This window comes from Acanthisitta chloris, unplaced genomic scaffold (assembly GCF_000695815.1).
Source record: "Acanthisitta chloris isolate BGI_N310 unplaced genomic scaffold, ASM69581v1 scaffold5817, whole genome shotgun sequence".
Lineage (NCBI taxonomy): Eukaryota > Metazoa > Chordata > Aves > Passeriformes > Acanthisittidae > Acanthisitta > Acanthisitta chloris.
In genome coordinates, this window is record NW_008683064.1 from 4,601 (window position 1) to 22,555 (window position 17,955).

At 50.0% G+C, this 17,955-nt stretch overlaps 1 protein-coding gene across 1 annotated transcript in view; it reads right to left on the reverse strand.

Moving 5' to 3' along the window:
- The window catches only part of ADAMTS3 (ADAM metallopeptidase with thrombospondin type 1 motif, 3), a 44,841-nt gene that overhangs the window by 4,303 nt on the left and 22,583 nt on the right, over positions 1–17,955 (reverse strand). Inside the window, exons 3-11 of the mRNA XM_009078764.1 lie at positions 6,332–6,531; positions 4,222–4,305; positions 3,961–4,117; positions 3,331–3,436; positions 2,803–2,946; positions 2,273–2,405; positions 1,711–1,824; positions 948–1,093; positions 37–173 (exon numbers count right to left, since the gene is read on the reverse strand). Of these exons, the coding sequence (XP_009077012.1) occupies positions 37–173; positions 948–1,093; positions 1,711–1,824; positions 2,273–2,405; positions 2,803–2,946; positions 3,331–3,436; positions 3,961–4,117; positions 4,222–4,305; positions 6,332–6,531 (1,221 nt within the window). The remainder of the gene's footprint in view (positions 1–36; positions 174–947; positions 1,094–1,710; positions 1,825–2,272; positions 2,406–2,802; positions 2,947–3,330; positions 3,437–3,960; positions 4,118–4,221; positions 4,306–6,331; positions 6,532–17,955) is intronic.

The window sequence follows — 17,955 nt, forward strand, 5'->3', positions numbered from 1 at the left end:
GGGGCTCAGCCTGGGCAGGCGAGTGGTGGCGGCTGCCGCGGAACTCCAGCTGGGAATTGCGCTGCTGGCACTGCTGCGCCCTGAAGTCCTCAAAGTGCTTGGGACACTCCTCGGTGCTGCACAGCTGGAACTCAAAATTGACCCCGGCGCAGTCGTCGCCCCCGTTGATGGGCCTGTGGGGGGAAAGCATTCCAGAGGCTCCGTGAGGGAGAAGCTCTGCCCTGGGAGGGTGGGGAGACACTGGCACAGGTTGCCTGGAGAATTTGTGGCTGCCTAATCCCTGGGAGTGCTCCAGGCCAGGCTGGATGGGGCTTGGAGCAACCTGGGCTAGTGGGATGAGATGAACCTCAAGGCTCCTGAGGTAACTGCACGGGGTAAAATTGAAGGCTTTCCCCATAGCTCCTTGGAGAGTAAAATCCCTATCCATTTATTTATCCTATCCCTATCCGGGCCCCACAGTCCCACTGGGGTCCTGAGCACCATTACTGAACTCCCTGGGGCTTGGTGCTCCCTCTGAGAATTTCCAGGGTGACCAATACATACTATTTCCAACACCTCCCTCTGCATGATGTGTGCACTCACTTCTGGGAAAGTCTATTCAATACCAAGGCTTGTTTCCCATTTAATTCTTTACAGTGCCCAAAACCCCCCAAAAATGTCACAAGCTAAAGAGACAAATCAAACTCCAGATCCTCTTGATGCAGCACAAGTGGGATAAAACTAGAAAAAGAAAGATGCAATTCTACCTAGTGGAAGGTATCCCTGCCCATGGCATGGGTCCCTTCCAACCCAAACCATTCCAGGATTCTATGACTGTATGAAATTCTTGGATTCTCCCCAGATGATCCCATTCCAAGGGGCTTGACTAGAACCTCCACCCAAAACCCAAGTGCCATTTCCAGTGACCCCTCTGAGGACTCCCAGGTGGATGTAACTCCCAGACCTACATGGGGTTGTTGCACTGGCGCGTGCGGAAGCGAACTCCAGTTCCACAGGTCCGGGAGCAGGAGCCAAACTTGGTCCAGGGTCCCCAGTGGCCATCCTGCTTCAGCTGGTTGGTGTTCTTCCACATGCAGTGACCCTTGTAGCACCACTGAGGGAATTTGGGCAGGAAAACAGGTGAGAACATACACAACCCCCAAAACAAAGGTATCCCTTCAGCACAGGACATTTTGTTGAGGCCCAGGGCACACTCAGATGGTACAGGTGGCTCCTCCTGTGTCTCAGAATGCAGGGAGCTGGTTAAAAAAACAGGTATCTGAGTATAATTTTCTAACTAAAAATAGCCTAGCAGCAGGACACCCACTAATGAGGATACTAAAGGGCAAAATCAAGCACTAATCCTCAGCCCACACCAACATCTGCCACAGGGTCATTTACCACAAGCTCTGAACAAGAACAAGAAGTCATCACACAGTAACAGCATCACCTGTTTCCCTGGATTCCTAAAGACATTTATGGACACTTTGCAAATGAGACAGAACCCAAAAAGCATATCAAAAAGCTCACAGGATGAATTACACCTCAGCTGGCGTTTCTGTGCCCAAAGTGTACTACAGCAAACCTCATACAGTTCGTGGAGTATCCTACTGGGAAAGCACAGCTCCCTCTTTTCCCAGAGGATGCCAGGCCTGTTCCCTGTGTGTCTCAAATGGATGCAACTGCTGGGTTGTTTTCCCAAGACAAACACCATGCAAAGCCCAGACTCACCTTTCCCGGGGCACACTCTGTGCCGTCGAGGGGAGGTCCCTTCTTGGTCTTGCAGAAGTAGGGGTTGTCGGGGTGGCTGCACCACAGCTGCTTGCAGGGGTCAAAGGTTCGGAACTGCAACCCACAGCAGTTAGGAGATGAAACCCAACATCAGGTTATTTATGCTTTTTGGGTAAGGGTTTGACCCACCCCACCGATTCACCTCGCACACCCCAAGATAGAGGACCCCAATGTCCTCTGTCTTCAGGACACTGCTTACTCCATGCACACCCCAGAGAAGAGGAAAGGAGACAGCCAGAAGGGGGAGGAAAAAGAGGTTCTTTCCCTTTTCTCCCTTGGGACCTCTCCCACCAGTCTGTGCCATGTGGACTGTGCCATCGCCCACCTGCGTGTTAACCCAAAGGCCCCAGAGGTTTCCCCCATGAATATTCCTCTGCTTCCCACAGATGTGTTTAAATACTCCATTAACTGCTCTCCAGCTATGCAGCCATGATACATTGCAGCTCTCCTGCCAGGCCAGACCCTCCTGCTGTGTGTGCCTGCTCAAGCCCCCGGGACGCACCGCCGTGCACATCCTATAGCCCACGCCGAAGTCAAAGCGGCACTGCTCATCCATGGAATAGTTGATGCCTGGCAGCTCAGGGAGCTTGGGCCAGTCGTGCTCAAAAGGGTCATCAAGAAGACAGTCGTAAGAGCTGTGGAAAGAGGAAAAAAACATAGTGGGAAAATGCATATTCCTAATTCCTGCTCCATCCCTGGAATTGTTCATGGCCAGGCTGGAAGTGGCTTGGAGCACCCTGGTCTAGAGGAAGGTGTCCCTGCTCATGGTGGGGGTGGTGGAATGAGATGAGCTTCAAGGTCCCTTCCAACCCAAACCATTCTGGGATTCTGTGACAATCTGAGGCCTATTCCAAATCCCACCGGAGTCAGAGGGATCTTTCCACTCCATTTCCATCCTCATTGGACAGGCTGTGAGACAGCCCCACACAAGGAGGCATCATTCCTGGCTTAGAGCTTTTCTGACACAGATTTGAAGGGAAGAAGGGTCTGGAAAAACAGGGATCAGAGACCTGCTGCACCAGGGAGCCTTACTGGATGTATCTCCTGAGCTCCTGGCCGCTGCAGCGGGACCAGTGGTAGCGGTGGAAGGCAGCCTGCACCAACGGGGCCATGACACTGCCCATCGCCGTCTCGTCCCCACATCGGTTCCCTTGCCCGTCGTGCTCCATGCCCAGCCTGGAACAAAGAATCCCCTCAGAGCCCAGGGACAACAGCTGCAAGGAAACTCTTCTTGAAAGAGCCAAATCTGAACACCAGCACAGGCAGCTGGGGAGGAGAAGGTAGTGAAGTACACTTGAGCAGCTCCCATCTCTGCTGCCTGGGCCTTCCACATCCCTTCCAGACCTTTCCCTCACCCTAGAGAAAACAAGTTCCCCCTCTTTCTCCCCTTCCTTTCTTCCCACACTTGTCTCTCCATTGCTCAAACCTCTGATGCATTCCCAGGGGATGGAAATACCACCAGGACAGCTTTCATAGAGCCATTGAACCCAACCCCCTTGGAGCAAGCAGGAGGTGCAGCACCGTGTTCTGGTGTGACCTGTTCGTAGAAGTTACACTTACACGTGCCCAGTTTCATGAGCAACAACAAAGGCTGAGGAGAACCCGTCCTCGTGGTTGAGGGTGCAGCTCCGGACCGGGTGGCACATGCCAGTCACAGGAGCATATCCTATGGAGAGACACCAGGGCTGAGTCCTGTGCCCAGGACATGGATTTTAAACGAGACCCCCCAATAAACTGCTGCAGGAACAGCCAACATTGCTCTGAGGCCAGGAAAGCCTGCTCAGAACCTGCCCTGGCACAACCCACACTCCAGGGATTCCTGCCCATTGTTGTTAGTTCCTTGAGACCCAAAGGTGGATGCAGGAATCCAAGTGGTTGGGATGTCTGTAAACTAACCCAGAGGGAAGGATGCAATAAAATCAAGTGAAGTGGAATGCCAAGAGCATCGAGAGATCCCTGCACACACCAGGCTTTGAGGAGAGTGAATAGGTGTTTATTTACACCTCTCAAGTGAGAAATTCAGTCTTCAGTTGGAAATAAATGGCAGAGACTCATGGCCTTTGGAAAAAGTCTGTGGAATGAATGGGAGGAAGTGCTAACAACGCAATGCCCGATTTTTCCTCTTTTCTGGGAGAGGCCAGCCAAGAAACACCGAGCCCAGAGAGCTCTGCTCCAGCTCAGCTGCATTACCTTGCATACCAGCGGGCCCAAAATCTTGCCTGGTTAAGAAGATGGCATGGTCGTGGTGCTCGGAGTGGCTGGGGTCCGACTTCTGCTGCTGATAGGCCCAGCGGCACACGTTCTCCAGGCTCCGCGAGGGGTTCCCCCTTTCGATCAGGCTGATGGACTGAAAGAGACACACACTAGAGCCAGCAGCTCCTAAAGGCAGGAAATTCAGACCAGTTTGGGTGCTCTGCCCAGGAGAGGAAGGTGGAGAACTGTCTCGCTCACCTTCGCGTAGCCCAGCATGATCATGCGGACCAGCACGACGTTGATGTGAACGCCCAGGGACTCGTCGTGGTAAATCTCATTCACCTGAGGGGGGAAAGAGGGAAAAATTAAAGAGAAAAACCACTATGATACCAAAGGAACTTCCCAGGCCACAGAGATGTTATTTCAAGTGCTTGTACGACTACAGTCTTCACAGAAGAGGATTCAAATCTTAGATCACTTCCATGCTGAGAGAAATGTAGATTCACTTCCCATCATCATATACCTCTTCCCACAGAACTTTGGGAAGCACATGTCAAGGCTCCTCTCATGTTTGATAGATCAGGGCCCAAACAAAAGGTGACTAGGGAAAAGACTTCAAATCTCAGAATCCCAGACTGGTTTGGGTCAGAACGGACCCTAAAGCTCATCTTGTTCCACCCCTGCCATGGGCAGGGATGCCTTCCACTAGCCCAGGGTGTTCCAAGCCCCATCCAACCTGGCCTTGGGCACTTCCACTGCTTCTTCTTTTGAAGAGTATTTTTTTTTTAGAAGCAACTAATCCTTCTGCCCTACTTTCTAGAGCTCAGTGAGGATTCTGTGGTCATTTATGTGCTAAAAAGAGGCTTTGTGGAAGGGAAGTGAGAAAACCACAATTATGCAGATGGGCCAAAAACTGTCCTTCTTGAGGCCCTTCCTTGTGTCTGGGAGGGTGAGAAATGTCCTGGCACCAGAGTGTGAACATCTGTAGGTCCTCAATGAAGCTCCTCATCCCCCTAAAACCAAAATCAGTATTACGTTACGGGCAGTCGGTGAGGCATAAACACCTCTGCCAGAGGCCGCTGCGTTTGGACAGGAGTTGGAGGGTTGTTTGATTTTTCAGTCAGGCTAAACTGAACTTCCCCGTTCCCTCAGGGATAAAAGGTTGTTGGGAGTTGTCCAGACTGTGGGTCCTGGTGTGAGGATTTCAGCCTGTGGTTTAAATGTGCAATCCCTGGAGCCAAGAGCAGTGTCAGCAGGGCAGTGTGACAGGGAATGGGCACAGAGCTCAAGCTGCCTGTCTCGTGGAGCAATTATCCCAAAGGTCACTTGCTCCTCTCCTGTTTGCTCCCCATTAACACAGTAGCACTGCTCCCACACAGGACTGGGACAGAAAACATGAACACAACTTCCCTTGTGCCAAGAGACGATAAGGGAGTTTCCCAGAGACAAAAAGCATCCTGGAATTGACCTGAAGCCCCAAAACTCCAAGATTTCCCCATAAACCCCACTGTGATCCCATTCTCTGGATGGCTTTGGGCAGGGGATGTCAGCTCCCAGCAGATGGAGCCACAGGTGTGTAAAACAGATGGAAGTGTTCTGGGACATGGATCAGCCCCGCTGCTCACCAAGCTAAATGTCTTTAAAACTAAAGGACAATACCCTGAAATAATCTGTGATGGAGATTTAGTGTTGGTGTTCGTTCCATGGGGGATGTGGGGAAAAGGAAACGATTTCCTGAGTCACCCTGAAAAACATATCAGTTGGGTTAAATTCATATAGGAATGATTCTTTCCTCTCTCAAATGTAGGTGATTTGTAAGCCTAAGGAAACATTTCAACTACCCCAGGTATAAGAGGGGGAGTGTAGAAAATACTAGAGTCATTCCTACGTCCATCAAATCACTATTTGTCGGAAGCCTATTCCCTCATCTCTGCCCTTAGGATATTGTTTTCCTTTCCTGGAAAACCTTACGATCCCACAGCTTCTAAGACAGACCTACTTGTATTACCAGAAGGTTGGCTGTCAGAGAGCCACTGGGGGTTCAGAACACTTTTTCCTCTGCATGTTTTTTCTCAATCCAGAGCTCCTCCAGAACTGTGTTGTAGGAGAAGTCAGGAATTACTAGAAATGGATCAAGTTTACATTTTTTCCTTACTGTTTTTCAACTATTTCCAAATTCTTGGAATTACCCCCAAATGTGCCCTAGAAAACTACTGTGAAAAAGATAAATAAAGGAACATCTTGAAAAGAGAAAACCATATCCAGCAGCAGCCAAAACGGTCCCATCTCTACTTTTCCCAAGCCTGGGGCTCCTACAAGAGCTCCCGACAGTCGTTCCCATTCCCAAACAAGCATGGAAGACACTCACGATGTTCATGAGGGTGAGGAGGTAGTTCTGGACGTGTTCTTTGCCATGGAATCGGACGACAGAGTCATCCACCCCCAGCAGCACCTCGATGTTGTGGTCGTTGTCTCCCGCGTGCCGGCGGCGCCGCAGGGTCTCGTTCAGCTGCTGCTCCACGCGGCCCTGCAGGGAACTCAGCGCTCCCAGGCCGGACAGGAGGGGCTCTGCAAGGGACAGTCCAGCATCAGTGGAGTCCTAACTCCTGTCCCATCCCTGGAAGTGTTCAAGGCCAGGCTGGACAGGGCTTGGAAAAACCTGGTTTAGTGGAAGGTGTCCCTGTCCTGGTTGGAACTGGATGGTCTTTAAGATCCCTTCCAACCCAACCCACTCTGTGATTCCATTACATAGCCACCACCTATTCCAGTTCCACTCCAGAAACCTCCTCCCACACAGCATCCTCACCTGTGGAATCTCCACTTCTCTGGACAAAGTAAGTGAGGAGCCCTCAAGAGATCATTCTCGTGGTATAGGGCTGGGAAATGACCAGAACCCAATGGGTAACTTCATTCAGCCACATGGTTCTGTAACCTATCACAGTTCTTACTTCACACATGAAATCCAAAGCTGTTCCTTCCACTTAGGACATTAAAACAAAACATCCCCATGGGTCTTTGACGGGAAAAAACCAACAGCTGTGGGATAGTTAGCTCTCCATAAACCTACAGCAGCACTCCAACAGGCTCTGAGCCACGAACATCAGTAAGGAACATCTTAGGGTGCACACCACGAGCTACATACCACAGTCCTCACTGGAACTGGGCAGTTCCTGTGTCCTTGTGACAGTCAGGAACATCCCTCTTCTCCCACACTTCCCACAAACACACAGGGCCGAAAGATACCAGGTAACAGGAGTGGCTTGTCAATTCTCCTGCCTGTTTTCCATAATCCAGTACTTCAGTGAGTTCAGAGTCAAACCACCAGGATCAATCCCAGGTTATACACACTGCTGGTAGCTCTGTTCCAGGTGCTGCAGGCTGCATCCATGGCCAAATGCTTAATGGAACATAAGGGATCTCAGTCCATTGAGTCCAACCACTTCCCCAGCACTGCCAAGGTCACCACTTAGCCATGTCCCCAAGTGCCACATCACAGAATCACAAAACTTCCACATGTTTTAAATCCCTCCAGGGACGGTGACTCCACCCTGGACAGCCTGTGCCAGGGACTGACAGCCCTTTCTGTGAAGGCACTTTCCCTAATAGCCAACCTAAAGCTCCACTGGTGCAACCTGAGGCTGTTTCCTCCTGTCCAATTGCTCATTCCTTGGGAGAAAGACCAACAACACTTGAGGCAATGATGGAGAAACACACAGAACTGCTCTGGCTGTTTGGGGATTTGGGCTAGACAGACTAATCCTTCCTAATCTCATTCTGGAATTAGCTGATTCACTATCTCCTCCTTTTTTACTTTGCTAGTCCCCTGCACCACTTACATCCCAATCTCACCTGTCAGGGACTGACTGGCCCCTGCTCTTGTGCCAAGAGAAATGGTTACAACACATCTCTCTCCTGGAGTGCAACTGTAAAAGAATGGAACTACAGTTCCTTCCCTGCTACTAAATAAAGCTGTGATCTGCCCAAATCTCATGTCATGAACATGTCACAGCCAAACCTTCTGTGTCCCTGATGAGAACCCTCAGCACTGCTCATATGGGAGATTCTTACCATGTTATTTATGTTGTAAAACACATGGGCTGAGTTCTGTGCTGCACTGACACTGATATCAACATTCCTTTCATATACAGACAGGTAGATTGACTGACAGATAGATGGATGTACATACACCTCACATCTACCTACCTCTGCTCCTCATATGTGCTTACTTGCTCCATCGCCTCATTTAGCCCTTCCCTGAAAACACAGCTGGGAAAAGTGTCTAGAGAAGATCCACACCTTCACTCACTAATTAGAAAATTAAACTAATGAGCAATCAGTTTGGAACCGACAGAGATCAATGTTCAAGTCCCTTCCCAACCAGTGTGTTGATAATGTATGAAGTGCCCCAGGGACCACTGTGCTCTGCAGCTGCTAAGAAATTCCATCCTGCAGGTCTCAACGCAAGGAAACTAGGCCAGGCCACCCTGCCACTGCCTCCCCAGGCTGATTCAGAAAAGCCAGGGAAGGAAAGCAGAACTGTTTAGTTCAAATGCTGCATCCAAACAGTTCCAAGAGAATTCTCACTGATTTCCGCAGGAATTGTGTATATCCAAGACTCCTGTGGCACTGCCGAATTACGAGGGATGAGCAACACAAACCACCCAGGTCGCCAGGGGGGAGATGTGATAACAGGATGTTCTCATTAGCTTCTGGGATGTGCTGGAACTCGTGTGCTTTGATTTGTTCTGTCCTTACGAAAACCAACCGACCTACGAAATTCCAGGAAGTTATGCGTTCCCCCTTATCTTTTCTTGAGGAATTGCCTCAGATTGCCCTCTGCTCCACAAATGACTTTGCAATGCTACCACAGCAATCTCTGTGGCTTGAGAAGAATGTGTCCTGTCCTGAGGTCCCTGCCCCGAGCCCCTTCCCACGCGGAGCACCCACACTGGGCTCTGCAGCCTCGGCTCAAATCTGCTCCTTGAAATCCAACCAGTCCTCAGCCAGTCAATCTGTAGAGAGTTTGCTGTTTGCTTAACTGCTGCCAAAGCTTCTGCTTGTTTGTTTTTGGGGGCTCAGGAAAGAGTTTATCTCTGCAGTGACTCCAACCAAGCCAGTAGGCCACAAAAATACAGTTTTACTCCATCAAAACACACAGTTTTACTCCCTGTTTCGCTGTATGCCAAGGGTGAACTGCTTGCAGAAGTCCCTACAGGACGTCCCTCCGGGACATTTCACAACAAATAAATATTATCTATGAACTTTTGGTAACACAAAGCAAGCCAGCACTGCTGCTGCACAAACACAGTGCAGCTAGGCAGAGGAGAACACTGCATTCATCATGGCCCTCAAGGCAGACGAACAATTACTGCAGTATTAACAGAAACCAAACCAAAAGACACAGAACAAACCACTTGGCACAGAACCACAGTCACTGAGGGTAGAGAAGACCCTTCAGATCATCGAGTCCAACTGCTAAACCAGCACTGCCAAGTCCCCACGCTGTCCACCACGTGGGGATGGAAGTGCTGCTGCACCTGTGAGAGCCTCAGGACGTGGCAGGCAAGGTTTGTTGGCTGTGCCACCTCCCACAAAGGTGTCTTGGTGTCTGTGGGTCAAAGACACAAAGACACTAAAGCATTTCCTACAAGAAAGGAAAATACTAAGCAACCAGGTTTGGACACACCTCCAGTCTCACAGCAGCTTCACCAGAGTGAGGAATGAAGGAAAGAAAGAGAAAAAAGTCCTCGTGACTTCATACGCAGCCCAGGTCGCTCTCACCCTCCTGGGATGATCAAGAATGGAGAATTACCTCTGTTTATGTTCTCCTCCACTGGATCCCTTGGAGTGACAGCAACTGGCAGAGTTATGAACAAACAGGGAATAAAGGAAGCTCTGGATCTCAGGGCTGAGGGATCAGCCATGAAACACATGGAGCCCATGGGCCACAGACACAGAGCCCACCTTGCTCTGTTATTGACTTAAGAGAGAGAAGGAAACACTTGGAAGTGCTGACTGCTTCCATGAAATATGTGCTTCTCTGGGATCTGAGCAATTCCAGCTGCAGAATGACTCTGGGAGGGATGGAAGGTTTGCTGCCCTGTGCTCCTCGCTCTGACATCACGGGAAGGCTCTTCCCTTCCCTGCAGTGTCAGCAGAAACAGCTCTCAGCACTCCTGGACACGACAGCTCCATGCCAGCAGCACACTCAGGGAGCCACGTAGAAAGGCATAATCCTCTCTGGATTTCAACGACGTTCAGAGCCAGCTTGGGATAAACTTTTCCAATGGAAATGGCTGGAATTTTACCCCATAATTTTCTTGTCATCACTTCCCTGCCTGGCATGAGGCTTTCTAGGACTGCAGGTGATCCTTACCTGGCAGCAAACACACAGAGAACAAAGCCAGAACTTAAAGAAGCTATAATTAAATAGGCCTGAATTTAGGTCAGCTATTAACTGTTCTTTTTCCATCCCATGACCAGAAAGTGGGAATACAAAAAGCAAAGAGGAACTTGAGCCTGTTCCAGAGTTCTCAGTGTTGGAGAATACCAGTCAGGCCCCACTGCAGCAGCTCTGCACACTCCCTGGCCAGTCAGGCCCCACTGCAGCAGCTCTGCACTCACCTGATTGATGCTGGAAGCACAACCAGATCTGTGGAAATCTAGTGGGATGTTGCTGGCAGTGCAGTGTCACTGTGAGGTTCTAACACACAATCAAAAGCTGAGGAATAAGGCTCAGGATCAAACAGAGCTCATTTGGAGCAAGGATTTGTTGCCCTCTAATAGTCGAGAGCAGAGGGAGGACACTCCTGACAAGGCACAGAGTGACAACTCAGAGCTGCTCTCTGCACAGCCCACAGACACACTAACTCCTCTCCTGGCCACAGCTCTGTGCTGGCTTAGCAAGGGCTGGGGCCTTGCCTGGCCTTGCCCTGGCTCATCTGCTCTGCACCTTATTTTTAGCTGGGTTGTACCCCTAACAGCCAACTCAGCCAACAGATAGCTATCCCACAGCTATAAACCATGTCTCCCTGAAGTTCTTTCCTAGTTGCAAAAATCCTCCTTTTCCACATTCCTTTAATTGTTTGGCTCTCTATATACAGCAAGAACTCCACCACGATTTTGTTTTGGAGGTACAGCTGATGTGGTGGTTGGTTTTGTTTGCTGGGTTTTTTTAAGCACAGGTTAAAAATATAGAGTTACCACATGTCATTATTCAAAAAACTGAATTATGGAATTTCCCTTTTCCCCAGGGAAAGGGCAACCCCTGAATCATGGGTAGGGCTGGAGTCTTGCTTTGACACTGAGTTCCAAAGTACTTCTCATCTCCTATAATGTAATAAAAATAGTCTCTTGACAATTTCAGGTCTTTTACCAAGACACTATTACAAGCTGTAACTCACTCACTCTTCCTTCAGTTTAACATACACAGGTAGTTCAGATACTTTAATGGTAATAACTGTTCTACATCCTAACTATTCTTCAGTAGTAATAAACTATTTCTGCTTCAAACCCAGGCATTCAAGTTGGCAAAGGCCATAATTTACTTGGATGCATGAGGAAGACTTGAGCATTTGGCTCTGGCTTTCAGGAGACACGAGTGGCACCTTCTGCTGGTGCTTACACATGCACAGAGGACACACAGAGCCTGTGGCTCACACCTCAGACATAAACCAAACCCCTTCCCTAGTCACTTTACACCACACTAAGTTCTGCGATTCAGTATCAATGGAGTCCTTTAAACACAACTGCAAGAAAAGGTGAGAAATAAGAAGGAAAAGGAGTCCCACTCTGCAACATCATCAGCTGTATCAACACCCAAAAGCACGGAAAAAGCATCTGTGGAGGCTCTGGAATTCGCTTTGCAGATGAGAACAAGTAAGCCAGCAACCATGTGCAGCCTGGCCCACTGCTGAGGTGCACACCTGGGCACCTGCTGGAACCAAACCCACTCTGGCTATGGGAGGGCTTGTATTTTACAGTTCAGAGTGGTCAGACTTTACTCCCCAAGTTTCCAGCTCTTAAGAGCACTGAGTCCATGACTTTGCAAGTCAGACACTCTCCCAGGAACATCAGAGAGCTCTGCATTAACCTGAACAGCACTTATGCCTTCATGTATCATTACACCAACCCCAAAATAACTTCTACTTCACAAAGGCACCTGCTTAGGGAATCTTCAGATTCCTAACTGGAACAATGCCTTATAAAAGGACAGAGCAATCCAAAAGGAGGTGCCCCAAGGCCCACCACAGGTGGCAGTCATCATTCATCTGCTCATCAGAACTTACTGGAAGAAGAAATGCTGGATGGCCTGAGCTGTCTGCATTTTTGGGCAGCTTCCCCACGATCCCAACAGGCTTCAGAGGAGTTCCAGGGTCTAGACTCTTTGAACAGGTATTTTCAGCAGCTGAGCACTACTGTGAGCTTCCAGTGCTCAAGGAAATTGCTTTGGCAGAGACCCAGCCCTCCCAGTGCTCATCAGCTAAGTTGTTACAGCAAGGCCTTAAAATTATTTCACTCCTGGTTTGGATTCTTTACTCCTTGGCATCTGAGCCAGCTCCTGCCAGCTGGCAGAAAGCAGGGAGAGAGCCAAGCTTCCTATTTCATAGACCCATGCAACAGTTTGGGTTGGAAGGGAGCTTAAAGCCTGTCTAGTTCCAACTAGATAGGCCAGGACCCCTTCCACTAGCCCAGGCTGCTCCAAGCCCTGTCCAACCTGGCCTGGAACACCTCCAGGGATGTGGCATCCCCCACATCTCTCAGCAGACAACCAAAAGCCAGTAATTTTCAGTGGCAAAGAACAGGGCAAACCGGGGCAGTTTCCACACGGAGAGCACTCTGTGGGTCACTCGTTTCTCTGGGCTCCAGGGAGAGCTGTGTTTCCATCCAGCTGCTCAGTCCCCAGGCTGTGCGAGGAACGTGCTCCTGGGCCCGTGGGCTGTGTGAGTGCCACGGGAACGGCGCGCGAGGACACGGCTCCGCGGCCACGGCCACCAAAGAACAGGGCAAACCGGGGCAGTTTCCACACGGAGAGCACTCTGTGGGTCACTCGTTTCTCTGGGCTCCAGGGAGAGCTGTGTTTCCATCCAGCTGCTCAGTCCCCAGGCTGTGCGAGGAACGTGCTCCTGGGCCCGTGGGCTGTGTGAGTGCCACGGGAACGGCGCGCGAGGACACGGCTCCGCGGCCACGGCCACCTCGCCACCCAGGCCTGCTGTCACCTGCAATTACCCTCTCGGCACCACTTGAGCTGCCTTAAGCCTCTGAGTCTGCAAAGCCTGCTGCACTGTCCAGACACCGCAGATTATCCCAGCAGGGAGCTGAGCCTTGCCCACACCACCCTCCCCAGCCCTAAGTATGGAGCTGGGCAGCTGCTGAGGAAAGGCTTCTATGTGCCACCAACATCCAACTTCACAGGTCACCTAAACATCCAAAAATCTGTGCTCTGGGCCAGCCCCACAAACGACACAAAATCCCTGTGGCAGAGGCCTGGTCTGATCCATGTTGGGCATCTGCTCTCTTCCTCCACAATCCTGTGAGGGGAAAGCTCTCACAACAGCTCAGGTAAGGGTCTTTGCCCTTTTCCAGGACAGATTTGCATTCTCCTGCCTCTGGAGAAGCCAGAGAGCTTAGGCTGAAGGGCTGGGCATGACCCACCCAGGCTGAGCCAGAGCTGCTGTCCAGCTGGAGAGCAGAGCCATGAGCTTCCAAGGCAGCTAAGCTTTTCCATTAAGGTAATCACCAACAGTGAAAACAGACTGTAAAAATCCAAGGGAAGAACGTCAGTGGTGACAAGGCGGGGCACAGCAACCTGCTACTGCAAAACTGCTCAAAGACACTGTGATGGCAACAGTGGAAAACCCAAACAGGTACTTTCGGTGACAAGGTGGGGCACAGCAACCTGCTGCTGCAAAACTGCTCAAAGACACTGTGATGGCAACAGTGGAAAACCCAAACAGGTACTTTAAATGGCTTTTCTGTAACAGGAAAGAGACATGGACACAATTCTCACTGATTTGCTCCAAATTCTCTTGAACCTCTGAGAGATGGAACAGACCAGTACCACCACAAAGTAAGGACCAGCTAACACTGGGATCTGGGCCTCCCTACTGCTTTGGCAGCCCTTCCCTGACCTGTCTGTATGATGGAGCTCTGGAATCTGGACAATCCATCTAAAGGACACTGAAGTGGACACTTGGCCTGATACAATAAAACACAGGATTATAGAATCATGGAGTCAATAAGGTAGAAAAAGACTTCTGAGTTCCATCCAACACCTGAAGTCTAGAGGGCCAAATGAGAAGTGCCATGGTCTGGTTGACATGGTGGTGTTAGGTCACGGGTTGGACTTGATGATCTCAGAAGTCTTTTCCCACCTGACTGATTTTGTGGCTCCGTGACTCTGTGAAGAGATGAAACTCAGCCCAAGTACCAAAGCCAGAAGCTTTGCACACAAAGAAAGAAGGTTTCTGCAAAGAATGTATCGGGATTAAAGCAATTTCTTTCCAGATCTCATATGTCCACAGAAAAAGTAGAACAGAAGGAATATCTGGGCCTGATTCCATTCTAAACTGAATGAACCTCCTCCCAGGTATGAAAGGCACAACAGCTCCTCCCCACCCTCAGTGTGGTTCCCCCCACTGGCAGGGGGAAGCCAAGGCTGTGAACACCACGGGCAGGCTCAGCTGTCCGACGGCTTCTGCAGAGATCAGCGTTTTCAGGAGACAGGAGAATGGAATTCACAGCATTCACTCACACAAAAGGAATAACTGAGTGTGTAAAACTGGACAAAAATGTGGGGGAATATTTCTGCAGCCCATATTACCGAGACAAAGAGAACTTCAAACGCGCTGCCGTGAGTCACGGGGCGCGGCGTGCGACGGCGGCTCCCTCCTTCCCAGGGCTGCTCCCCCCCAGTCTGCAACGCAGCTCCAAGCAGAATTGTCCTTAGTTGCTCAGGTGGCACTAAGGGGATTCTCCCCCTGTTACAGGACAAAGCCCAACAGCTGGTTTTTGGAACAGCCTTCCGACGAGCCCGCGCACCTGCACCTCGGCTGTGCCAGGGCTCCTCCACCCCTGCCACATGGGAGGGAGCCCTTCCCACCCAAAGCATCCCAGGGCTCCATGATCCTATGGTAAATAGACACTTCACTTACACATACCCACTTAGATGACAATATTTAGGTCTTAAGGTGTATAAAACTTGAGTTTTGTGGAGTTTTATTTGCTCCTCAACCTTATTTCAAGTTGAAACCCCTATTTTTTTTTTTAGCTAACTTGTACATAAGAACTGGTTGGAATAATGAAGAATAATTCTTTTAGGAAAAATAATACCTGCAGTGGGGGATTATAAGCATGTTCCAGTGCTGAGCCAACAAATTCTGATTCTTCACTGCACAGTACTATTCGATGTCACTCAGGCAGATCTGGGGAAGCCACAGCAAGTCACTCACAGACTCTGCTGTCTCCTAGTCACACATCTTCTGGAAGAGAGGATTTTCAGACTGGAAGGGCTCACAGGGAGGAGCACTCCTGAAAGGAAAGGCAGCTCTGAAACCTCACAATTCCTCACAGAGTGGAATCTCTCCTGCCCACAGCTCTGGCTGTAATGAGTGTCCCCCGAGTGAGTTACCCACACAGCCTAACGTTACACACCAACACTGCACTGCCTGCAGGGAAAAACAGCACACAGGCAGCTTGGGAGGGCTCATTCTGACTGCCCCACACCAAAACTGGTCGACAGACATGAGAGCCTCACCTGAGCTTTCCTGTCACCATGCAGGGAGAAGAGTTTTCTGCAAGGCCCAAACACAGGCCCTCAGAACCTGCCACAGAATTATCCCACTGTGGATCCCTCCCCCTTGACGTTTTCCTTTTTCTCACATGGAGTCTTGCACAGCAAAGCACTTTTCCCCCCTTTCCACCTCACCAAATTCCTACGAGCATGCCAGCCTTGTCTGCACCTCGCACAGTTGTGTTATGCATACAACTCACACTGTTTCCACACAGGAGATTTTGACCACTCCTCTCTCCTTTTCCCCATCCTGATCCCATCCAAAATAGCACAGAGCCATCACCATAAATTGTCCTGTTCTGACCTGAAAGACAGGGCCACTTCTCTAAGGAGAGGGTTTTTTCACAAGGTTCATCCCTCCTGTCTGCCATGGGAGGTGAGATCTGCTGGAAGCATCTCCCACAGGGAATTTTCTCCCTCCTGACATTCAGGACCACTCTAAACCCACCAATTTCCAGCTCTTACATTCAGATCAGTTTGAATACATTGCAACATTACTGCTGGAGTACCCAAAGGCCATTTTTTTGTGGGATGACACTGCACGAGGCACTTCATGCCCCTCCAGCAGCACAGTGCCTCTATGAAGCTGCTCCAAGGAATTTCCCTGTGAGGAGAGCTGCCAACTTTCCCTCCCTGGCTAGCAGGGTCCCATTCTTGCACCTCTCTCCGTTTCCTGCTCACTGTTGCTCCAACGAGCCCTCCAGCGGGTGGAAAGCTAACAGAAGCATGATCATTAAAAAACAGAGAACAACCTGAGAGGGGCAAGGATTCAGGAAGACTTTTCTATGGAATACACAATGGGTTTGACTAGAAATAGGACAAAAAGAGACAGTCCTCCTCCTCAACAGGAGGGAAAACAGCCCGTGGGTTTCTTCAGATGCATGAAAGGGCCTCTTAAGCTCATCAATACGTTTACAAAGCAATGCCTGGTCAAATATTGTGCTGCAGGAGTGCAGGAACACTGTAGGAACAGCAGTGTGGCATGGCAGCAAACAATCCCAACTTCCAAAAGCACTTCCAAGAGTTAGTCATGGATAAAAAGCTTCTTTCTTGCCACATGGAATTTCAGTCATTTTTCAAAATTCCACTGGCATAAACATAAAGGAAAAGCTCCAGCTATAAACTGTCACTGAATGCTGCTGAACTCGGGTTCCTGCTCTTTTTCCATGAATGCACTGTAAGTCAGCATTCCAAGAGCAACAAACGGCTCCAAGCCCAAGCTATTTCCCAACAGCCCGTGGAGCACAAGAGCATCCAAGATAAGGGCAAAAATATGCACGAGGCCATTCTCCTCTGACACCACAGCCACAGGGCAAGGGGTGCCCCACTGCACTGATGGGACATCCAACAGCTGCCACGACCCCAGCAGAGCACAAAGATCATTCGACTGCTGAATGGAAAGGCCTGAACACCAAACAGCATCCAAGCCCCTAGTGAGACAGAGTATCTGCTTGGGATTTGGGAAGTTTCATTTGGATTTAAGCTCTTCCAAACCTTGGGCATCACCTTACTCACTTCTAGTTGGGGTAACAACCTGCAGTGCCTTGGAATATCTCACTTAAGCTGTAAATAATATCAACATCCCAAATAAACCTTCACAGGAGGTGCTGAAAGCAGCTTGTCATGTCACAAGTACCTAAAAGGCTACAGGGATGCTCTTGTTCCCAACTCTGCTCTTCCAAGGGAAAGCTCCTGAGGGAACCAGCTGCAGCTTGGCTGTCCACCTGCTGCCTCAGTTTCCCTGGCATTACAGCCAGAATCCTGCCTCTGACCTATGCAAATGCCTCACCACCCTCACCATAGACTTGCCCATGGACTGCAAAGTATGCAGCTGTATGGAGATACTGGCAGCTGTGCACAGTGCCACTGTCTGTGAGGCTCAGAAAAGGGATGCTGAATTCTTGCAGGGAGTTCTCTCTCTTTAAAGAAAGTTAAAGCCTAATTTCTAAAGACAGAGACAGGGCAGCTGGAGGCAGAGTACTTGGGGTTTCCACAGAGTTACAGCTGAAGACCAGCTGTGAGACAACCTGTGTGGCAAAGGTTCAAGAAGACAAGTGCTTGAGCAGCTGTGAGACAACCTGCGTGGCAAAGGTTCAAGAAGACAAGTGCTGAGCTGTAAATCCTGCAGATACACACAAGGAATGACCTGCAGGAGACACTGCTGGCTTTCCCCCACTGCTTCCTCCCACAAATGCCACAAG